General features: G+C 40.5%; 2 protein-coding genes across 3 annotated transcripts in view; both read right to left on the bottom strand.

Annotated features, from left to right (window-relative positions):
• Positions 1–4255, bottom strand: part of rerea (arginine-glutamic acid dipeptide (RE) repeats a) — a 193806-nt gene extending 189551 nt beyond the window's left edge. For both annotated transcript variants that reach the window (XM_077514959.1, XM_077514961.1), the window contains exon 1: positions 3933–4255. The gene's annotated coding sequence lies outside the window, so the exon portion shown is untranslated. The remainder of the gene's footprint in view (positions 1–3932) is intronic.
• A 1758-nt stretch (positions 4256–6013) lies between these two features.
• On the bottom strand, positions 6014–16868 carry eno1a (enolase 1a, (alpha)). Its single transcript, XM_077514957.1, has 12 exons — positions 16701–16868; positions 14530–14627; positions 12575–12670; positions 11231–11289; positions 10890–10959; positions 10671–10804; positions 10346–10568; positions 9912–10109; positions 8327–8528; positions 8132–8240; positions 6549–6607; positions 6014–6465 (listed from the first exon to the last, which is right to left on the bottom strand). The coding sequence occupies exons 1-12, from the start codon at positions 16844–16846 to the stop codon at positions 6399–6401; spliced, it is 1461 nt and encodes a 486-aa protein (XP_077371083.1). The 5' UTR covers positions 16847–16868; the 3' UTR covers positions 6014–6398.
• Between the last annotated feature and the right edge of the window lie 2310 nt (positions 16869–19178).

Raw genomic sequence — 19178 nt, 5'->3', positions numbered from 1 at the left:
TATTTCAATTATTCAATGTAAAGAAATGGTAAATGGACTGCTTTTTATATACCGCTTTAACTACACCATATGGTGCCCAAAGCGCTTTACAATTTAAGCCTCACATTCACACACACACACACACACACACACACACACACATACACACACACACACACACACACACACACACGCATACAACAGTGGTCGGCTGCTGCCATGCAGGTCCACTGGGAGCAAATCGGGGTTCAGTGTCTTGCTCAAGGACACTTCGACATGGTCACCAGGAGTAAGGATCGAACCCACAACCTCACAGATGGGAGACAACTACTAAACCACTGAGCCATGACATCCCTAAATAATAAATAAATAAACCACATTAACATTTTAGGCTCAACAACAGTATTAGCATACAAGCCTTAAATAACACACTAGTGCAAATTGACGTGACATTACAGAAGATCAAACAAATATGTCCACTACCACTTTATACAAACTGGATTAAATCTTTACAAATTCAACTTTTGGCCTTAAGTAGACTCCACAGGCTGCATCAGTGGAGAAGCAGAAACGTACTTTCACTTATGATGGAGGAGGAGATGTATTCAAGGACTGCCAACAAAACAGGACATCACAAAAGTAGATGAAAAAAACACTCAATAAATGAAATCTAACAACAACATCCGGATTCCAACAGATGCTACCAAAGTAAGGCTTTAATTTATTTGGCCTGAACACAAACCAGTGACTATTTGAGCCAATAACGGAAAATTCACATTTCACAAGCATACAAACAATTGAGGATATGTTCCCCCCAAAAATTAATGCAAATATGAAGATTTATGAATGCCGGATCGCGACTATAAGGGGTTTGGCTTAATTTTTAAGTGATACATCTCAACTGTCTGAGGACTCGGGTTCGAGTCCAGGCTCCGGCCTTCCTGGGTGGAGATTGCATGTTCTCCCCATGCCCGCGTGGGTCTTCTCCGGGTACTCCGGTCTCCTCCCACATTCCAAAGACATGCATGGCAGGTTAATTAGACGCTCCGATTTGTCCTTCGGTGTGCTTGTGAGTGTGGATGGTTGTTCGTCTCTGTGTGCCCTGCGATTGGCTGGCAACCAGTTCAGGTGTACCCCGCCTACTGCCCACAGCCAGCTGAGATAGGCGCCAGCAGCCCCCGCTATCCTTGTGAGGAATAAGCGGTCAAGACAATGGATGGATGGATGGATGGATGGATGGATGGATGGATGGACATCTCAACTGAGAAAGAAGCTTTTAATAATGGGGAGGAGTGAAGTTGGCCTGGATTGTTAGTGGCATTTACAAAGAGACGTTGCCGCATGTGCGTGCACATGCGCACTTCTGGTGCATTTTTTTTCTCAGTCAAACCATCTGTAAACAATTTTCATTTAAGAGTAATGTGAGATGAGTCTCAAATTGCATTGAATGTTTTGGAATTATTTCAGGTATATTTATGGTTTCAACTATTAATGACAAATCATTATTAAAGAGAAACACTAAAGAGTGTTTTAAATTCTGCTTTCAGTGTTTGCCTAAAAATTAATAACGATGAAAAACAAAAACAAAAAAACGTTTAAACTGCCATGCAGTTTATAAAGGTTTTATGATGGTAAAAGTTTGGACACGATAACGACTTATTCCAGAGACAAGTGATCAAAATGGATAAATTGGATTTAAAACGTGAGGTCGACAAGTGTGCAGGAGCAGACGGTGTTCAACTATGAAGGTTCTAGGCCTATTAGGCAAAGTCACAATTCAACCAGAGGGAGCAATAGTGTTCACAGAGAAGGGCTTCTTTTGTAATCTAACCAAGATATGGCTGAAATGTAACATTCCCGACACTGTCCTTGAGCTAAATGCCGATAAGACATCTGAAGCTGTTTATTTATATATTAAAAAAAAAAAAAGAGAGAGAGAGAGAGAGAGAGACAGCCTTTTGTGCACATATCTGATTTAAAAATGAAAAAAACCTTTGCTCATCTGATCTGTCATGTTTGTGTTGTTGTCTTATCTTCCTTAATATCCTTTCAAATATTCTAAATCATCTACTACCAAATACATGCAAGCTGCAAGATTATACTTTTGACATTTACAATGTCGCCGCATATCACTGACAGTCGAGCGTTTGTAACTAAAAACGGGTTGCGTCACTGTTCCAACAAGCTGCTTTACACTCATAAATACAAAAAACACTATTGTTAGGGGTGTTAAAAAAAATCGATTCGGCGATATATCGCGATACTACATCGCGCAATTCTCGAATCGATTCAATAATCGGCAGAATCGATTTATTTATTTTTTTATTTTTTTATTTTTTTAGGATTCACACCTTGAGCATGGAAGAATGTTATATGAACGGAACATTAAGCCTTAATATTTTATTTTAATGCTGTTTAAACATGAAACAGATTACAACCGCTATAAGACTGAAATTTCAGATAAATAAATAATACATTTTCATATAAATCTTACACTCTACAAGCTTACTGATTAGTATTTTCTAAATTTGAATGAAAAAAATCGCAACAATCGACTTATAAATTCGTATCGGGATTAATCGGTATCGAATCGAATCGTGACCTGTGAATCGTGATACGAATCGAATCGTCAGGTACTAGGCAATTCACACCCCTAACTATTGTCATTATCTTTATATCCTTCCATCCATTTTCTGTCACACTTTACAGGGTCCCAGGTGAGCTTGAACCCATCCCAGCTGACATAGTGCAAGAGATAGGCTACACCAGGATGGGTACACCCTGCACTGGTTGTGGCAGATGTAGACAACCAACCATTCACAGTAGACACATTTACACCTGTGGAGCATCTTCAATCAACCTAACATGCATGTTTTCAGAAATTGGGAATAAAAATGGGAGGTTTAAAACCCCGGACATCTGACGACAAGGCAGACATGCTCACTACAAGGTCACCTAGTTGCACAATTCTTTGAACTTCAAATCATTTTTTTTTCATATGAAATAGTGTATGTAAAGTTCACTGAAGACTCACTTTACTTTTTTGGAATGGGAAGGAAGACAGAGTACCCAGAAAATAAACCCACACAACGGGAAGGTCAAGCAAACTCCACACAGGAAAGCCAAAGTATAGTTTTGAACCCTAAAACTCAAAATTGTGAGGACGTTTGTGTTATCAACTCAACCACCAGGCATCCCCTTCATGATTATCATAGTTCCAATCTAACATGCCATCACAAACCTAAACTTTATTCACTTTCACTACTGTTCAAATGTTTGCCAAAAGGCAAAGTCTTCTACTTCTAATTACTGACAATCAGCCTTTATTTCCAACTGTCAGTGTTTGTTTGTTTTTTGTTTTTTTGTATGCCCTCTCACACAAAACTCAACAAAAAGCAGCCCTGAACTACAAGCTTGCAACTAGTCAAAACACAAGTGTGGCACACAAAAGGCAGCATGATAGCATTTGGCAGCTAACATTTCCATGAGCTAATGACAATAGCTCAATGGGCTCAGACTACTCCTTGACACATGCGAACACACTGCACAGGGTCATTTCAAATAGGAAGCTCTCTCCGTGCTGCACTCTCGCTGATGCACTACATGTTTGAAAACACAAACAGGAGCAGTGAGTTTTGTGCTGCATGTCCCTGACGCTAAACAGCATGAATCAAGCCGTTCGCACCCCAAACAGTACACCGGTCCCCATTGGCATTCCCAATCAGTGCTAGTGGTTGTTGCTAGCCGGCTAGCCGCCTTACTGATAAGCAAGCCTGTTTGGAAACAGCGCGGGGCAGCCCGGTCTTCATGCTAACAGGGAAATTAGCCGAGTGGCTAGTTGCTTGACGTTTCCAAACAAACCATATTGCACTGCATTATTTGGCACATTTTCCACAGGAACACTCATCGGAAGCAAAAGAACAAGGCTCACATTGTGCGCTCACGGCACTTACCTTGGAGAGCTTGATCTACAACATCTGTGATTTGTTTGATGAGAGGCTGCAACAACAAACAATAGCGGCGAGCAAAGCAAAGCGGAGCAGCGGCGGGGGCAATTAGCCAACGTTAGTTAGCCAAGTGGTCGCCACTACAGACAGCCGCAGTGCCACCTTGTGTGTCTTTTTCTCGCCGTGTTCGTGAACGCACCACGTTTGGGGCAACGCTGTCATAAATGATGGAGTTGGGATTAAAAGAGGGAGTAATGGTAGCCGGGATGCTCGGACTAGTGTGTGTGAGAGGCACTCAGCGAGACAGCATCCTTCTTCATGTTGGGGTGAGAACAGTCGGGGGCTCGCAAAGTTCAATCGGTGAAATGTCGTCACCCACTGGCCGAAAGGTAGAATACCACAACACGTTTCAAGGGTTGGCCTCAGGTTACGACACTCGGTTACGACGCAGTAACATTTCTACGGTGGCGAGGTGACGACTATTTCGTGTGTGAGGTCGAAACGGGTAGTAAATTAAATTAACTTTGTTTGTGGAGCACGTTAAAAACCTCCACATCAATAACAAATTAAGATAATAATAATAATAATAATAATAATAATAATAATAATAATAATAATTGGAGGCGCGGAATATTTTCTTCTTAGGGGGCGGGGAGTAACAAAAAATTGAGAATCACTGCTGTAGACCAAACTGTCACAGACTTGGCCACCATGCTGTTCCGTTGGTGGTCTCAAAGTGGGATTTAAAGTCACAATTTTTAAAATTAATATGGGGGGGACCACTGTATTCCTATGTCGCCCCATAGTCTATCACTGACTAGTAAAACCATTAGTAGGCTACAGTAAATATCGTCATGAAAAACACTTACTGGCCATAAAAATAAATGGAAAAAAAATGACGGCGGTAATAGACACAAGTGTTGTGTGATGACATTCTTGACATGACTAACGCAGTAGAAAGAAAAATCAAATCATAATTACAGTACATAATTTATGAAAAACTTTAGGCTATCATTAAAAGAAACAAGAAACAAAAAAGTACGACTGTAATTGAAAGTACCTTTTTTGCCACATGATGTACTGCATCCCCTGCCATATTATCTCAGTAACGCCATGATTACAGTTAAGTTATAATGAAAACACTTTCAGGCCATAAATATACAACAATCAAATGAACCTTGAAAAGTCATGTGCTAGGACTATTATAAACCGATGCCCTACTGCTACACAATTTCACTTAGCGGTGATATATAATAGATACCAAAGTATATTCATTCATATTAAATGTACAGGTTGCTGGTTAGTTTTGTCTTAATTATAAGTATTAGATTGGTTAGTGTCCTTACATCTGTAATTATAATAAAGTGTGTCGTTTGTTTCTGTGTTTAGAGTTGAGATGAAGGCCTCTTGTGAATCTCTATGCAAGGAATTCAGACGTACTGTGTATATGTGATCACTAGATGGCGCAAGTTCCAAATGCTGCATCAACTGATTCGCACTCAGCAGTAAACAGTACACCCACTTTATCCTTTCAGTTTGGTCTAATAATTTGCATTAAAGCAAATACTTATCTATTGTTTGGTAGTGTGTTTGTGCCTAGGACGACACGACATCTCCTAGGTTGCGTCTGAACCAAAGCGGAAGCTTGACAGGGTTCAAGCAAGTCAACAGTCACAGCTGATGATGCCTCCCATGGTACTATTTTGCTTGACAATTGACCTTTATTTATCCTGGTAAAGCTTAGCACTAAAAGAACGACACTTCTGGTCCTTCAGAGGCAGAAATGGCATCCCGAGAGGGATTGCTGTACTCATGTTTCTGCCTCCAAGACTAGTCATACTCAGGTTACATCAAACGTGTCACACTGTCACAAGCAGTCACAAGAAAGGAGATACACAACTACACATTTTTACTTTTATCTCTTACGATTATCTTCACGATTTGTCTTTAGTTGTAGAATCGGTAGGCTAGCCAGCCAGTACAACATTGGACAATGACTGGCAAAAAGCAATAGACATAAAAAGAAAGAAAGAAAGAAAAAAAAAAAAAAAAAAAAAAAAAAAAAAAAAAAAGAGCACCACATGAAGTACCATTTCAAACTATATTTTTATTATATATTTCTGTCAACGCTTACAGCAACACAAGACTTTTGTTGAATGAGACACATTGCACACAATACTCGTTTCCACTGCTCGAGACAGTACTAAAGTTACAGTAGCTGAAATACTCAGTAGAGCACCAAGATTCACTAACTCACAAGAAGCTACACGGCGGCCTCAGACACAGATGACACAGAAGGGATTATTATTAGTCTTGTTATTTTTCAGGAGCTAAAGCATACACTGAGGAGGTGCTTGATGCTTCACCATGCCGCAGGCCACAGATTCGGACACAGCAGGCGACTTTGCGTGGCGTTTCAGTATGACGAATATGAGTGTCGAACACGCAGAGGCCCGAGGATGAAGGTGCAGCTCAGAAGATGGGATGTCTGAAGTTCTGGCCGGCGAAACGGGCCTTGTCGCCGAGCTCCTCTTCAATCCTGAGCATGCGCGTGAGGACATTTTGTCACTGGACGACAACGCGTCCCCCACCCCTTAACCGTGTATTTTGAGGCTGACTTACCTGAGCAGCTGGTTGTACTTAGCCAGGCGCTCAGATCGGCAAGGTGCGCCGGTCTTGATCTGGAAAAAATACAAATTTGATTGTCCATTATTGCAGCTGGGGTGTGACTTTGACAGTTTGCATTCTAGTCTTAACATGCATGACAGCTACCAGGGCCACGGGTGTTCAAATAGTACAGCAAATCAAGCGGTTCATGAAGTTTTTTTCCCCCTGTGGATACTATGCTGAAAAACTCACATACTGTATCCATGATTTTGATGCTCTGAAATGCCTAAACATGCCACGAGATGGCGCCAAAGCCAAGTCTAAACAGGAAAGTACTGTTGTACAAAAATAGCCCACAAAAGCATTTTGCAGTAATACTCTCCACTGTCAGACAAGCTTTGCATGTCGAGTGGTGCTATGTTTAACCTGAGCTCTGAGTGGAAGTTAAAGAAAGTCTTTGCAGCATGTGCATTTACACATGCACTTGGAGTGTTTTTTTTTGTTTTTGTTTTTTTCAAAATTAAATCCTCTGTAAGCCATTTCATTTTAAGGATAATGTAAGAAGAGTTTTGCAATGACATTCAATTGCTTTCGGTTCATAGTTTGTTATTAGTAGAGATGTAACGATATCCAAATATCACGATACGATATGAAGCTCACAATACGATAATTATGATATTGGGGAGAGGTTGGAGATATTTAAAAAAGATCACAATGTTGTAAAAAATTAGCTCATACAAAAAAAAACAAAAAAAACAATATTGTGCTTTTGTACATAACAGCAATACATATAAACAACCTCCAATCTCTAATAACACTTAATATTGAGGCACTTATTCACCTAATGCAAGTACACATTGACATTCCTCCACATAGACTCTCTTCACAAGCATATTACAATGCCCTTCATCTGACAATTAGTGATTTTAAACATAGAAGGGCTAAAACATCCCTAATGAAAAATAAACTGCATTAAAAAAATTGCACAAATGGAAATCAACCTGACTTTTTAAACAGATGTGTGGCTTTTAAATATTGTGAACATGACGACGATATTGTGGCAGTTTTAATATCACGATATTGCCATTATCGTTACATCCCTAGTTATTAGTAGCGATAGACCGATTATCAGCGCTTGTATTTGGCATTTTGGCAAATATCGGCATCGGTCTTTTTACCAATCTGAAGGCCGATAAAAGCTGGTATCTCACTGAGCAGGTAATGCTTGCGAATGGAGCTAAATTTAGGGTTTTCATCAGGATTTGAGAGACGTCCACAGACAGTTTTTATTTTTTACAAAACCATTTTGAACATATTCTGACCATTTTTACTGTCTACGAAGATCTTTGTTCACCTTTTATTAACCTTGGCAAAAGCTCCAAATTTGTCACTCAGTGAGATACAAGAAACTTTTTCATTTATGGATTTATTTAAGACATTTGACAATAATATTTTCTCTTTTACTGAAAATGAATATAGGCTTGAAATATCTGTTATCGGTCTCCTTGACTACTAATAATCGGTATCTGTATCTGCCTTGAAAAAAAAATAAATCACATATTGATCTATCACTAGTTATTAGTGTAGGCTGCAAGTACCTGTCCAGTGCAGAGACCGACAACAAGGTCTGCGATGAAGGTGTCCTCTGTCTCTCCAGAGCGATGACTGACCATAACACCCCAGCCATTGCTCTGGGCCAACTTGCAGCTATTGGAAGAAGAAAAATAAATACATCAATAAAACATGAGCTTTGTTGCAACAAGATGGGACTTGACTCTAGTGAGAACACGTACGCCTGCAGAGATTCAGTGACTGAGCCGATCTGGTTGACTTTGAGCAGCAGGCAGTTGCAGGACTTTTCGGCCACGCCCTTGGCGATGCGCTTGGGGTTGGTGACGGTGAGGTCGTCGCCCACCACCTGGATGCTGGTGCTGGCTGTAAATTTGGTCCACGCTTCCCAGTCATCCTGGTCGAAGGGGTCCTCGATGGACTCGACTGAGTGAGGTCAGGAGGACATGTTTTAGTACGGGGATGGGCAAACCTTTGTGATCAAGTGTCACATTGGATTTTGGAAACAGACAGATGGGCCAGGCCATGCGTATATTAGATTTTAGAAAAGAAAAAAAAAATACAGCGTCCACATAAGATAAGGTTATTTTAATAAAATAATTTAAATTTTAATTTTAATTTAATAATTCTAATTAACCACTTTATTACTTTATGACATCATAAAGTGCGGACCCACCCCCCACCCCCGCACCTCCGCGGACTAAACGCACAACCACTTTCTTTGAGACCTCCATGGGATAGTGACAAAAGTAGCCTTTATCAGTCAACATTCTGTCCAAATTAATTCAAAGTAATCAATTATCCTTCACATTTGAAATGCCAAAGTGCAATGACAATTGGCTGTCTTAAAATCTCACAGTGGTTCTGGCTGACACTGGTATCATACTTTTGCACGAATAGTATAGTGGTTACTGTGCTCACTCTGTAAGTCCCTGGTTCGAAACCAGCTCAGGTTTATTTTGGGGGTTTTTTACTCCTTCTTCCCTCTCTCTTGTTATCTCTCCTCCCAGACTTCTTGCGGCAAGGAGCAGTTTTGTTTCAAATGTTTATTAAAAATAGAGAAAGAGTGCTCAAACGCAGAGGTAAAAAAAGCTAACTGCAGTCGGCTCACCGGGGGCGCGGTAATCATACAGGGAGAGGCGGGGTTTTACTGAACCGGGAGTTTTACTTCCGTATTAGAAAAGTAACCAGCAAAAAACCTAATATTTCACGAAAAATTACATCGCCATGATGTCAAAGGTAAGATTGAATCATTATCTGCATTTAGTTAATTTTTGGTAGGGCTTAAAATACCGTGGTGTAATTCCTTTAATTATATTATTATTAATGCAATTAAAACTAATCACTTCACATTCATCCATCTATTTTCCTATACCACTTATCTTCACACGTCACTATGAATTACTGTATGTAATAAAATAAATTAGCTTTTATTAATTTTATTAACAAAAAGCTATCAATACTAATAAATTGATAGAAAATAATTTAATACATTTTAGTTAACATTTTTCGGGGAAAAGCGGCTAAATTAATGCAATAAATATCATTAATCTAATAGCAACAACTGCAATAATCTAATAGCAATAACTGCACAAGTCTTTTTTTTTTTTGTTTTTGTTTTTTGTTTTTTTAATTTGCAAGAAAAAAAATATATCAACGTTGATAATCATTCTGTTTTTTCCCCTTTATGTGCATGTAAATTCTCAGTGATCCGGGACATGCAAATTTAGACTTAAATGAGGCAAATTGACTTTTGTTTAACTTTTTTTGTGTTTGATCTTTAATATACAGTATATGCACATCACCCACCAGGGTAGTCTTTAACGAAGCTCCTGTAGAGGTCAGCCAGCTTGTCGGAGGAGATGTAGCGGCTGGGGTTATCGGGAGACTTGAAATCCAGGTCGTACTTGCCACCCTTGTAGAACTCGGAGGCGGCCACATCCATGCCGATGACGATCTTGTCGGTGTAGCCGGCCTTGCCAATGGCATTCTTCAGCAGCTCCAGAGCTTTGGTATAAAATTGAAAAACACAATGATAAGAGCTAAAGCCTGGTATGCTGCCAATATGTAGACATTCACAGATAAAGAACATGTTTAGACTGGGCTGGTTGCCATTTTAACAAATGCACTCAAGTCGAGCTCTTTATTTAGCAACCATAAGTCGGCGGGAGAGTGACAAAATAAACCAAGTTGCTCCCTGAAGGCCACTTGAGAATGGCTTTCCATTTACAGTTTCCTCCTACCTTCCTTGTTCTCCAGGATATTGGGTGCGAAGCCTCCCTCGTCCCCTACATTGGTGGCATCTTTGCCGTATTTCTCCTTGATAACGTTCTTCAGATTGTGGTAGACTTCGGCACCGATGCGCATGGCCTCCTTGAAGCTGCTGGCGCCCACGGGCAGGATCATGAACTCCTGCATGGCCAGCTTGTTGCCGGCGTGGGAGCCACCATTGATGACGTTGAAAGCCTAAAAAGGGAAGCGAAACGCAGACATGACGTCTCCGTTGTTTCCAACCAGTGTGCCATGTTGTATTTTGCCCGTTCTTGACTTTAGTAGCCGTTAGCTCACAGGCACAGGGAGGATGACTTCAGAGTTGCCAGCCAGGTTAGCAATGTGGCGGTAGAGCGGCACGCCGTTCTCAGCTGCACCAGCCTTGCACACAGCCAGGGACACGCCCAGGATGGCATTAGCACCAAATTTTGCTGAAGTGAGATAAACACGCACAGTTCAATCATTTATTCCCGAGCAGGCTCGGATGTTTGGCGTCCAGGAATGTGCGCATCTTACACTTGTTTTCTGTTCCATCCATGTCCAGCATCAGCTTGTCAATCTTCTCCTGCTCCTTGACATTCACATCCTGAATTCCAAATAAACACAGTGGACATTAAAAGGTGACATTGCAAATTTATATCGTGTTAATTCCTAATCAATGTGGCAGAAAACACAAACACTGTTAAGTCGCAGCATCTCATGATTAAACTTGCAAAATTTCAAATCCATTTGTTAATACAACACATTTGTCATTCCACCTAAAACAAAGCGTAGATTGGGGAAACACTGTCATCCATGTAAGGAATCGTTATTGAGGATGTGTGCGGTAGTACGAGTCAGACAATAAATGGTCCTACCTTGCTAACCAGTGCAGGTGCAATTGTTTTATTGATATGCTCAACAGCTTTTGAGACACCTGCAAAGGACAAGCAGACCATAACTGACCCAGGCTGAGGAAGACCATGCAGAGCAGGGGAGGAAGACCACCACGGAACATGCCGACCTTGCAGTAGTTTTGACAATGAAAACGAAAAAAGATGGCCACAGAAAAACCTACAAACTGAATAACATTATATATGTACAGCTACTCTACTTTATAGCTGCTCAGTATGCGTCTTCAAAATCAAGTTTTACCGTAATCATTAACTCATTCTCTCCCAAAAATGTTTATACGTTTGTTTTGTTTTTTAAAATCAAGTGCATACAGAAGGCTTTGATACAGCTTCTGACATGAAGACGTGGCTTAAAGCAATGGTAGGTATTTAAAAAACAGCCAGCGGGTGGCAGCAGAGTATAAGAGATCAGCCAGGGCCATGAAGCAACAAGCTCTTTTTGTCAGTGTTTTCACCACGAATGTGAATATTGCTGAAACTTATAGCTATATTCTATGCTAATTGCTGAAAAACTGAAAAAAAAAAAAATACAAATAGACTTTTTCTTCCTGGTGAATGAAGAGACTAATCTTGTGTTTGGTAGGTCCATGTTTTTATAGCAATAGGACACAATATCGCAAAATCTGTCAAAATCCAGTAAAACAGCCGGGGAGGGAAGTGGGTTGCTTCAGTGAAAATGGCTGGGAGTGAATGAGAAAAAAAAAAAAGTGACATGGTACTTTTTTTTTTTATATATATTTTCCCGATTCCTAATATGACATCATTTATAGGCAGATGATGTATTTTGGATAATATATCTCCTATGCAGTGTGATTTTCTTGTTAACGCCATTTTATGTGAATCCAACTTACGTCACCTTACTGACAAGGATAGATTGCAGGCATTGCCCAATTCAGTGTCACCAAAAGTGCAATATTTTTCCTTCCACTATTGACATCTTGTTAATTAACTCTCTCGCAACATACAGTATATTGTGTTGAAAATTATAACCTTCTACACTGCAGTCTCCATTGATCTGTGAATATCTGTTAGTTCCTGCCAAGGTTAGTTTCAAAATGGAAAATCCATTCTTCATGCTTCCGCACTTAGCAATATGTTAGTTACAACCTTTATTCCACACTTTTGTTTACCTGGTTACACAATGCAGGGCCCAAGAATTCATTTACATATTTTACTGCTCTTTTGACTCCTAACAGGAGGAAGATGGAGATAGAGAAGTTGAGGTAAAAGCGGTCATAATATATGAATGTGAAGAGGGTTGAAAGATCAAAGTTAAAAGGTAGTCTAATTTCAATTTATTTATTTTACCTTTGCCCATGTAGCGAGTTTTGTCATTGTCGCGGAGCTCCAGAGCCTCGTAGATGCCCGTGGAAGCACCGCTGGGCACTGCGGCTCTGAAGAGACCTGGGCAGTGCAGGAGACATTTTTCTTTTAAGTGACTTAAAAAGCGCTGCGTCATGCCCAAAATAACTGCCTGGAAATGAGGGTATAGTTAATTCACATTGAAATGCCTCATACACTTTAAACATCCATTACTTCCAATGCAAAAGTCACACTTGATACTTGTGGTGAATGATGAAATCTTGACAATACAACATCTTAATGAACTAAGCATATTTCAATCTCCTTGGAGAGAGGCTCAACAAGGTGCCCGATTCCCCTGCAGAGACAAATGGACCATGTAAAGGGAGAATTGTGCTGCATTGCGCAGTTATGTAACAGGGCCAGCCGAGGGATCAACTGAGCATGTGCAGTCCATCTGTGAAAGCACATCAATCTATTCAGTTTGCCCAGTGGACCGACATGAGGGGGGAATTTAATGCTTGGGGAGGAGGGGGCATGTCGGCCATGCGGGCCAAGAGTGCAACTTTGGGAAATCATGTTTGTATTCCTTTAATCGAGATAGTGCTTTGCAGCTTAACAGAGATGCTGAAACGCAATCACAGCGACAACATACACAGTGGTGTGTACGTTCGAGAGTCTGCTCATGAAAGTGCTTATAGGCTAGACATGCCCTCATCTAAGTGCATGGATGGCAACTCAGACCCGGCTGCCTTGAAAGGGAATCTCCTAACAGTTCAAAAAGGGAAGGAAGCCATTTACAGTAAACGGGGAGCACTTGGCAGCCATTCTCTCCAAATGAGAAGGAAAACAAAGCTGCCAGCCATGTATTTAGGGCCTTCCATGTCAGTGGTCATTCAGGTTGCCTCATTGACATTCCCACGGCTTTTCATTGAGCTGAGTCTTTTGTTTCAACCCCAGAGTTTGATAACGAACCAAATACAAGTGGAATTCTATCCAAAAAGTTCCATCTGATCAGCATTATTTATCATGTCACCTCGGCTGCAATCACCTTCGTGTAATCAATTATACGAAATTGCTGCCTTGAACCAAATGTTCACCTCAATGTTTGGCTAGTGCATACGAGCTACTCTAACTCTGCTCTAATACAGGAATGATTACAGTGACACCGTACTGTGAGGGCATGGTGATATTATTACATGAGCTATTTGCACATGCTCAACATATGAGCTCACCAAGAGGGCCTGAAACTGGCAACTGTAACGCGTATTCGCTAGAAACTGTCAAGTCTGCCTTACCAGCTCATGGATTATGCTATTGATGTAATATACAAATAATACACTGTGCTACTATTGATCATTCAAAGGGAAGTTTTCTTTATTTAGCTACCCTTGTTCTTTATTATATGACTAATGCCTAAGAAAGCGCTAAGTTTTGCCTACTTCAATTACTGTACGTCCTAAAAAGTTGTTTTTCTTCTAATACAGTGATTAATCACATCAATCACTGTCATAATACGATTGTCATGTAATATATACAGCACATAACTAACGCTTTGTGTTAATATGTTATTACGAAAATAGAAAGCAAAAATATCATCAGGTAAGACCTCGACAACAGTCGAACTTTATATGGGGTCAATCAGAGGTACTTCATATTTAACATAAATTTGAATGTGATTGGCCAATTCTAAGCACAACCACGTTCTCGATTAAACGAGGGTGAACACACTTGTGCATCCACATTAACTCAATTTATTTTATTTTTTTTTAACTTCCCTTCTTACAAAGACTTCTTTTTTGTACAGGTTACAGTTCACATTAGTAGTGGAAAACTATTTGAAATGATTCGCCACAAAAACACACAAAATCACAAAAACACGTCCATATAAAACAGAGCTAATCACTGCAGTTAGCGACCCAGCTGATATAATGATGTGACATAAATAATTTCAAACGTACCTTTCTTGGTGTACAGGTCAACCTCCACAGTGGGGTTGCCACGGGAGTCAAAAATTTCACGAGCATAGATCTTCAGGATGGACATGGTTGTGTTGGATCTGCAGACAACAGGTTCAGAGGTCAGCACAAACACAATGCTTCCTTGGTCATCTCGTACTCACACTTACCCAGTTAAATAATTACAAGTTACGTAAAGCACAAAAATATTTTTTACTCTCTATTTCAATATGTTACCAACCATGTGCACTGTGTGTGAGCACTGAGAGGAATCTACTCAGAGAAGCAGATGTATGAGTCATGGTGAGGTGTGGCTTAACTAAATAAATATGCTTAGTATGACAGAAAAAAAAAGAAATTGCAAAATGTTTGTGAAATTCTACCCCCCCCCCCCCCCCCCCCAAAAAAAAGGGACAAAACGTCAATAGGAATATTATCTTTACATTGATACGGTGCTGAGGCCAGAGTCACGGTTTAATCTAACTTTGACTTGGTTATCTTTCCAAACTCAAACAATGTTGGTCACAGAACCAGATTTGGCCAAGGGGTTCACTGTTGATTTGTCATTGATTTTTACCAGTGACAAACCAGCACATCCTCTCTGCTCACTCTGAATGCATGAGTATTAACGAGCAGTCTCTTTTTATGCTGAGCTCTGGTTTGTAGTTCATCAAATATACTGGATTTTGTTTAAAGTAATAAACTAGGACCCCAATATTTATATTATGGAAGATTAACTGTGCAGCTTACATCTTTTGCTTCCCAACCATTTTTTTAATTGACAGAATTTTGATAGAACTCAAACAAAAATGACAGATCCAAATTTAAAATTGCGCCAGTGAGGGGGGGTAATACTACATCCATCCTTCTGTCAATACACCTATTAATAACGTTTTCCCAAGCGTGTCTTATTAGAAATCCATCCATCCATTTTACCAAGACGTGTATTTGGTCGGCGGCACGGTGGCACGAGTGGTTAGCACGTCCGCCTCCCAGTTCTGAGGACTCCGGTTCGAGTCCAGGCTCCAGCCTTCCTGGGTGGAGTTTGCATGTTGTCCCCGTGCCCGCGTGGGTCTTCTCCGGGTACTCCGGTCTCCTCCCACATTCCAAAGACATGCATGGCAGGTTAATCGGGCGCTCCGAATTGTCCCTAGGTGTGCGTGTGACTGTGGATGGTTGTTCGTCTCTGTGTGCCCTGCGATTAGTTGGCAACCAGTCCAGGGTGTCCCCCGCCTACTGCCCAGAGCCAGCTGAGATAGGCGCCAGCACCCTCCGCGACCCTTGTGAGGAATAAGCGGTCAAGAAAATGGATGGATGAAGGGTGTATTTGGTCCCAAAAGCTCCTTTATTTACTGCATGATTTTTGCAGGACGCATAATAAGGTGGCAATACAAAATGGAAGCCAAAAATAAACAATCATGCATCAGATATAAATCTGATGCATAGCCATACAGCATCCATACCACATTTTTTTCTGTACAAAAGCTCGACAAAAATCAGTGTTTCAGATGCATTCAGATTCAGAATTCATCCATTCAGAATCGCAAAATAAACGTCACACCCAAATACCAAGCCCGCATGTCTTTGTAAAGTTTTCACTTATATAACGTAGAAACGAAGCTAAGAGATAGACGTAGTTATTAGCTACAGTCAGTCATACTGCATTAATGATTCTGGTCGACACGCCCCCGGGCCGCCATGAATGCGGCAAGCAACTGGTGTCGCCTCTAAAAGTCTCCGAAACGCTCTTATGGTTTGCATTACAGACGTTCCGCAACATGTTGAAGTGACTGCGGGAAGTTTGCAACCTGACGCCCGTTTTTGACGCCCACCGCAGGAGAGAGAGAGAGAGAGAGAGAAAAAAAAATAAAAGTTGGGGGTGGGGGGCTTCCCCGCCAGCTGACGGCGTCATTTTAAAAATAGTCAGCAGGCTACAAACTACTTCACCAGGGTGCCCACCGAGGACCAGGAACAAAATCCAGACATACAGTCCTCGAATCAACATACATTGGTCAAGGGCAACACTTTCATTTGCGCCTTTGCCAGGATGAAAAGCGAAATAATTTTCACGTTAATACACGATGAAATACAAATATAATATACACAAACGGAAATCTGACACTTTAATCATAGCGGCTGTGTTGCAAACGACATCAAAAGGATTTTGAAGTTACCTTTCCGGCCTAACTGTGTGCAAGGACGGTGCTGTCTGTGGCTCTGTCGTGCAGGCAGGCAGACGAGGGCAAGGCGCTCGTGACGTGCCAGGCTCGATGATAAATGGTCCCAGACGACGCAGAACTGAGCTGCGGAGCCACGCCATTGGCTGGAGTCCGGTCACGCGGTACCCGACTGCGAGGTAGGGTGCACGTTCGCCATGTAGGAAACATGCGCAACTAAAGAACGTGAGCTGATGTGACGTATTTACATAGCATGCCGCTTTAAGCATCAAATCGCACATCAACGTGGACGCCATATTGGATGTGTCAAAGTGAGGATACCTGATTATTCTGTGACTTTTTTTTTTTAATTCTTTTTTTTACGTTTCATCCCATATTTCACAACTGAAACGCTAACTCATTCAAGTAATCTTGGCAACTATTTTCAACATCCCCCAAATTCTTACATTATCCTTATTCCATTTTTTTTCCCATGACAAATAAACAAATTATTTCCTATTTAACTAAATCACCCTGAAGTAACTACAGTGCTTTGATTGATGTAACTTTTTCTCATTACATAGCCCCCCAAGCAACTGGTCCACTGAGTTGCTTTTATGGAGGAAAACTGGCACATCTGATATGGCGGATGCGCTCACGTACCGCGGTAACCGACCAACCCGCTTGCCAATGCTTCTACGGGAGCGATTTTATTTCCGCTGAATCATGGGAGCTTCTACGAGTGTTGGAGATCAATAATGACGCAGGGTGATGACGTGTCGAGAGGCAGGGGCCTGTGGGGGCTGGTTGTCTCCCATGCAGTATTTGATCACGTGTATATTGTGATCACGCATCGACACTTCCTTTGCCACGATGTGTTAAAAATACAACAAAGGCGTTTTAGGAACACTCATCGTGACTATGCAGGTTGCCAACTACATACAAAACATGGAAGAAAACCAATGAAACCACAGTAGTATGTTTACACGAGTATCTATTTTCTGGACCACAATTGTCATCCATTCATAGTTTGAATCAATCAAAAATGTGGAAGGAGGAGTTAAGAATGTAAAATGTCTGCATTCATTCTGGAATGTTGGCATACAATGTGCAAAAATGAGGCGGGGTTATGAAATGGGAAAATACATCCTAAGATGAACTTGAATGAGCTTGACATTGTGAAGTTTAAATCCTGTCCGGTCAAAATGTGGAGCTGTGATGTAAATTATGTATAACTCGTAATTTGGAAACTTAATTGTAACAATTTGGGGAAACAGAATACAGTAGTAAACAAGATTTCCTGAATTATCTGATATTCTCGAGTTGAAATGGTTTAAACAACAAAGTGAAATAGAACGATAAGTACAAATATGGAAAATGTTTCTATCCCTTTCATTATTATTTTCATGCATCATTATTGTTGGGAAATTATAGGAACACTGCGAAAAGTGGACAAATAATTAAAAACAAAACAAAACAAAACAGAATTCTGGTGTCGAAAAACATTATGAAGGGTCCATCCCGGCCGTCACCCATTCATTGTGTTTTTTGACGCTCATGCTCACACTGGACCGTGTGACTGCGCCATCTGCAGTCCGATTGCTGTCGGTGACGCAACCGTTGGAAAGAGAATACAACTTGTTGGAGACGTTTCGAGTGAGTTTGAGCATTACTTTAAAACAGGGGTCCGCAAAGGACCAAGAGACGTTTTTCCGAATCCCAATACCAATACAACATAACCGTTATCTGAACCCTTACCAGTATCTTACCTGTTTGTTTAAAAAGAAGTCGCAATGTTATGAGAACAAAATAATTTATGTCAGAGAAAAAAAAATCGTGTAATGCTTAGAATAAAGTCAGATCATTTTCAGTCATATTTTTCTCAGATAAGGGCATGGTATAATATTAAAGTTTAGTAAGTTTAGCAATGGAAGAAATTCTCATTCACTTGAATAATTATTCAAGATAATAAGAATTTCAGTTACTTTAACAAGTGGATTTCAGAAATACAACAAGGAGGAGTTGGTTGATTGTATTTTTATTTATTTATTTTTTTCATGCTGGTCCCCACATAGGCTATACTTTTTAAAATAACACTACTCTGTTAAGTGAGCGGTGTGGTGCGAAATTAGGACCCAAATGCAGACAAAACATATACATGGAAGTTGGGGAAATAGAGTCATTATATAGAAAAAAAATAAAATAAAATGAAATATATGACTCAATGACACAACCCAAACCACAGTTATTGCAAATTATTTTTTGGACCCCAAAGCTGTGGTTCACTCACCTGACAATCCAGGAACTGTAACTTCTTTCAAATTCTGACCATATTTTATTTTTTTTTAAATCAACTTAATGGAAACATTTTTCCACTCGAAACAATCTTCAAAATAATTATTCCCATCCATTATGTCATCAAATGAATAAATAATAGCCCACAGAGTGTACTCTGCCTCTTCCCCAGTCTTCTGTGATAGTCTTTAGCTCACATGT

Source organism: Festucalex cinctus, chromosome 2 (genome assembly GCF_051991245.1).
Source record: "Festucalex cinctus isolate MCC-2025b chromosome 2, RoL_Fcin_1.0, whole genome shotgun sequence".
NCBI lineage: Eukaryota > Metazoa > Chordata > Actinopteri > Syngnathiformes > Syngnathidae > Festucalex > Festucalex cinctus.
This window is presented reverse-complemented; position numbering and strand designations above follow the sequence as displayed.

Bases quoted from the DNA above. Each gene is read 5' to 3' on its own strand.
- eno1a (XM_077514957.1), bottom strand. From the start codon at position 16,846: ATGGCGTGGCTCCGCAGCTCAGTTCTGCGTCGTCTGGGACCATTTATC. The intron at 10,960-11,230 runs GTAGGACCATTT...TTTGGAATTCAG, and splicing joins CACCTGCACTGGTTAGCAAG to GATGTGAATGTCAAGGAGCA. The intron at 8,241-8,326 runs GTACGTGTTCTC...TTCTTCCAATAG, and splicing joins GTCACTGAATCTCTGCAGGC to CTGCAAGTTGGCCCAGAGCA.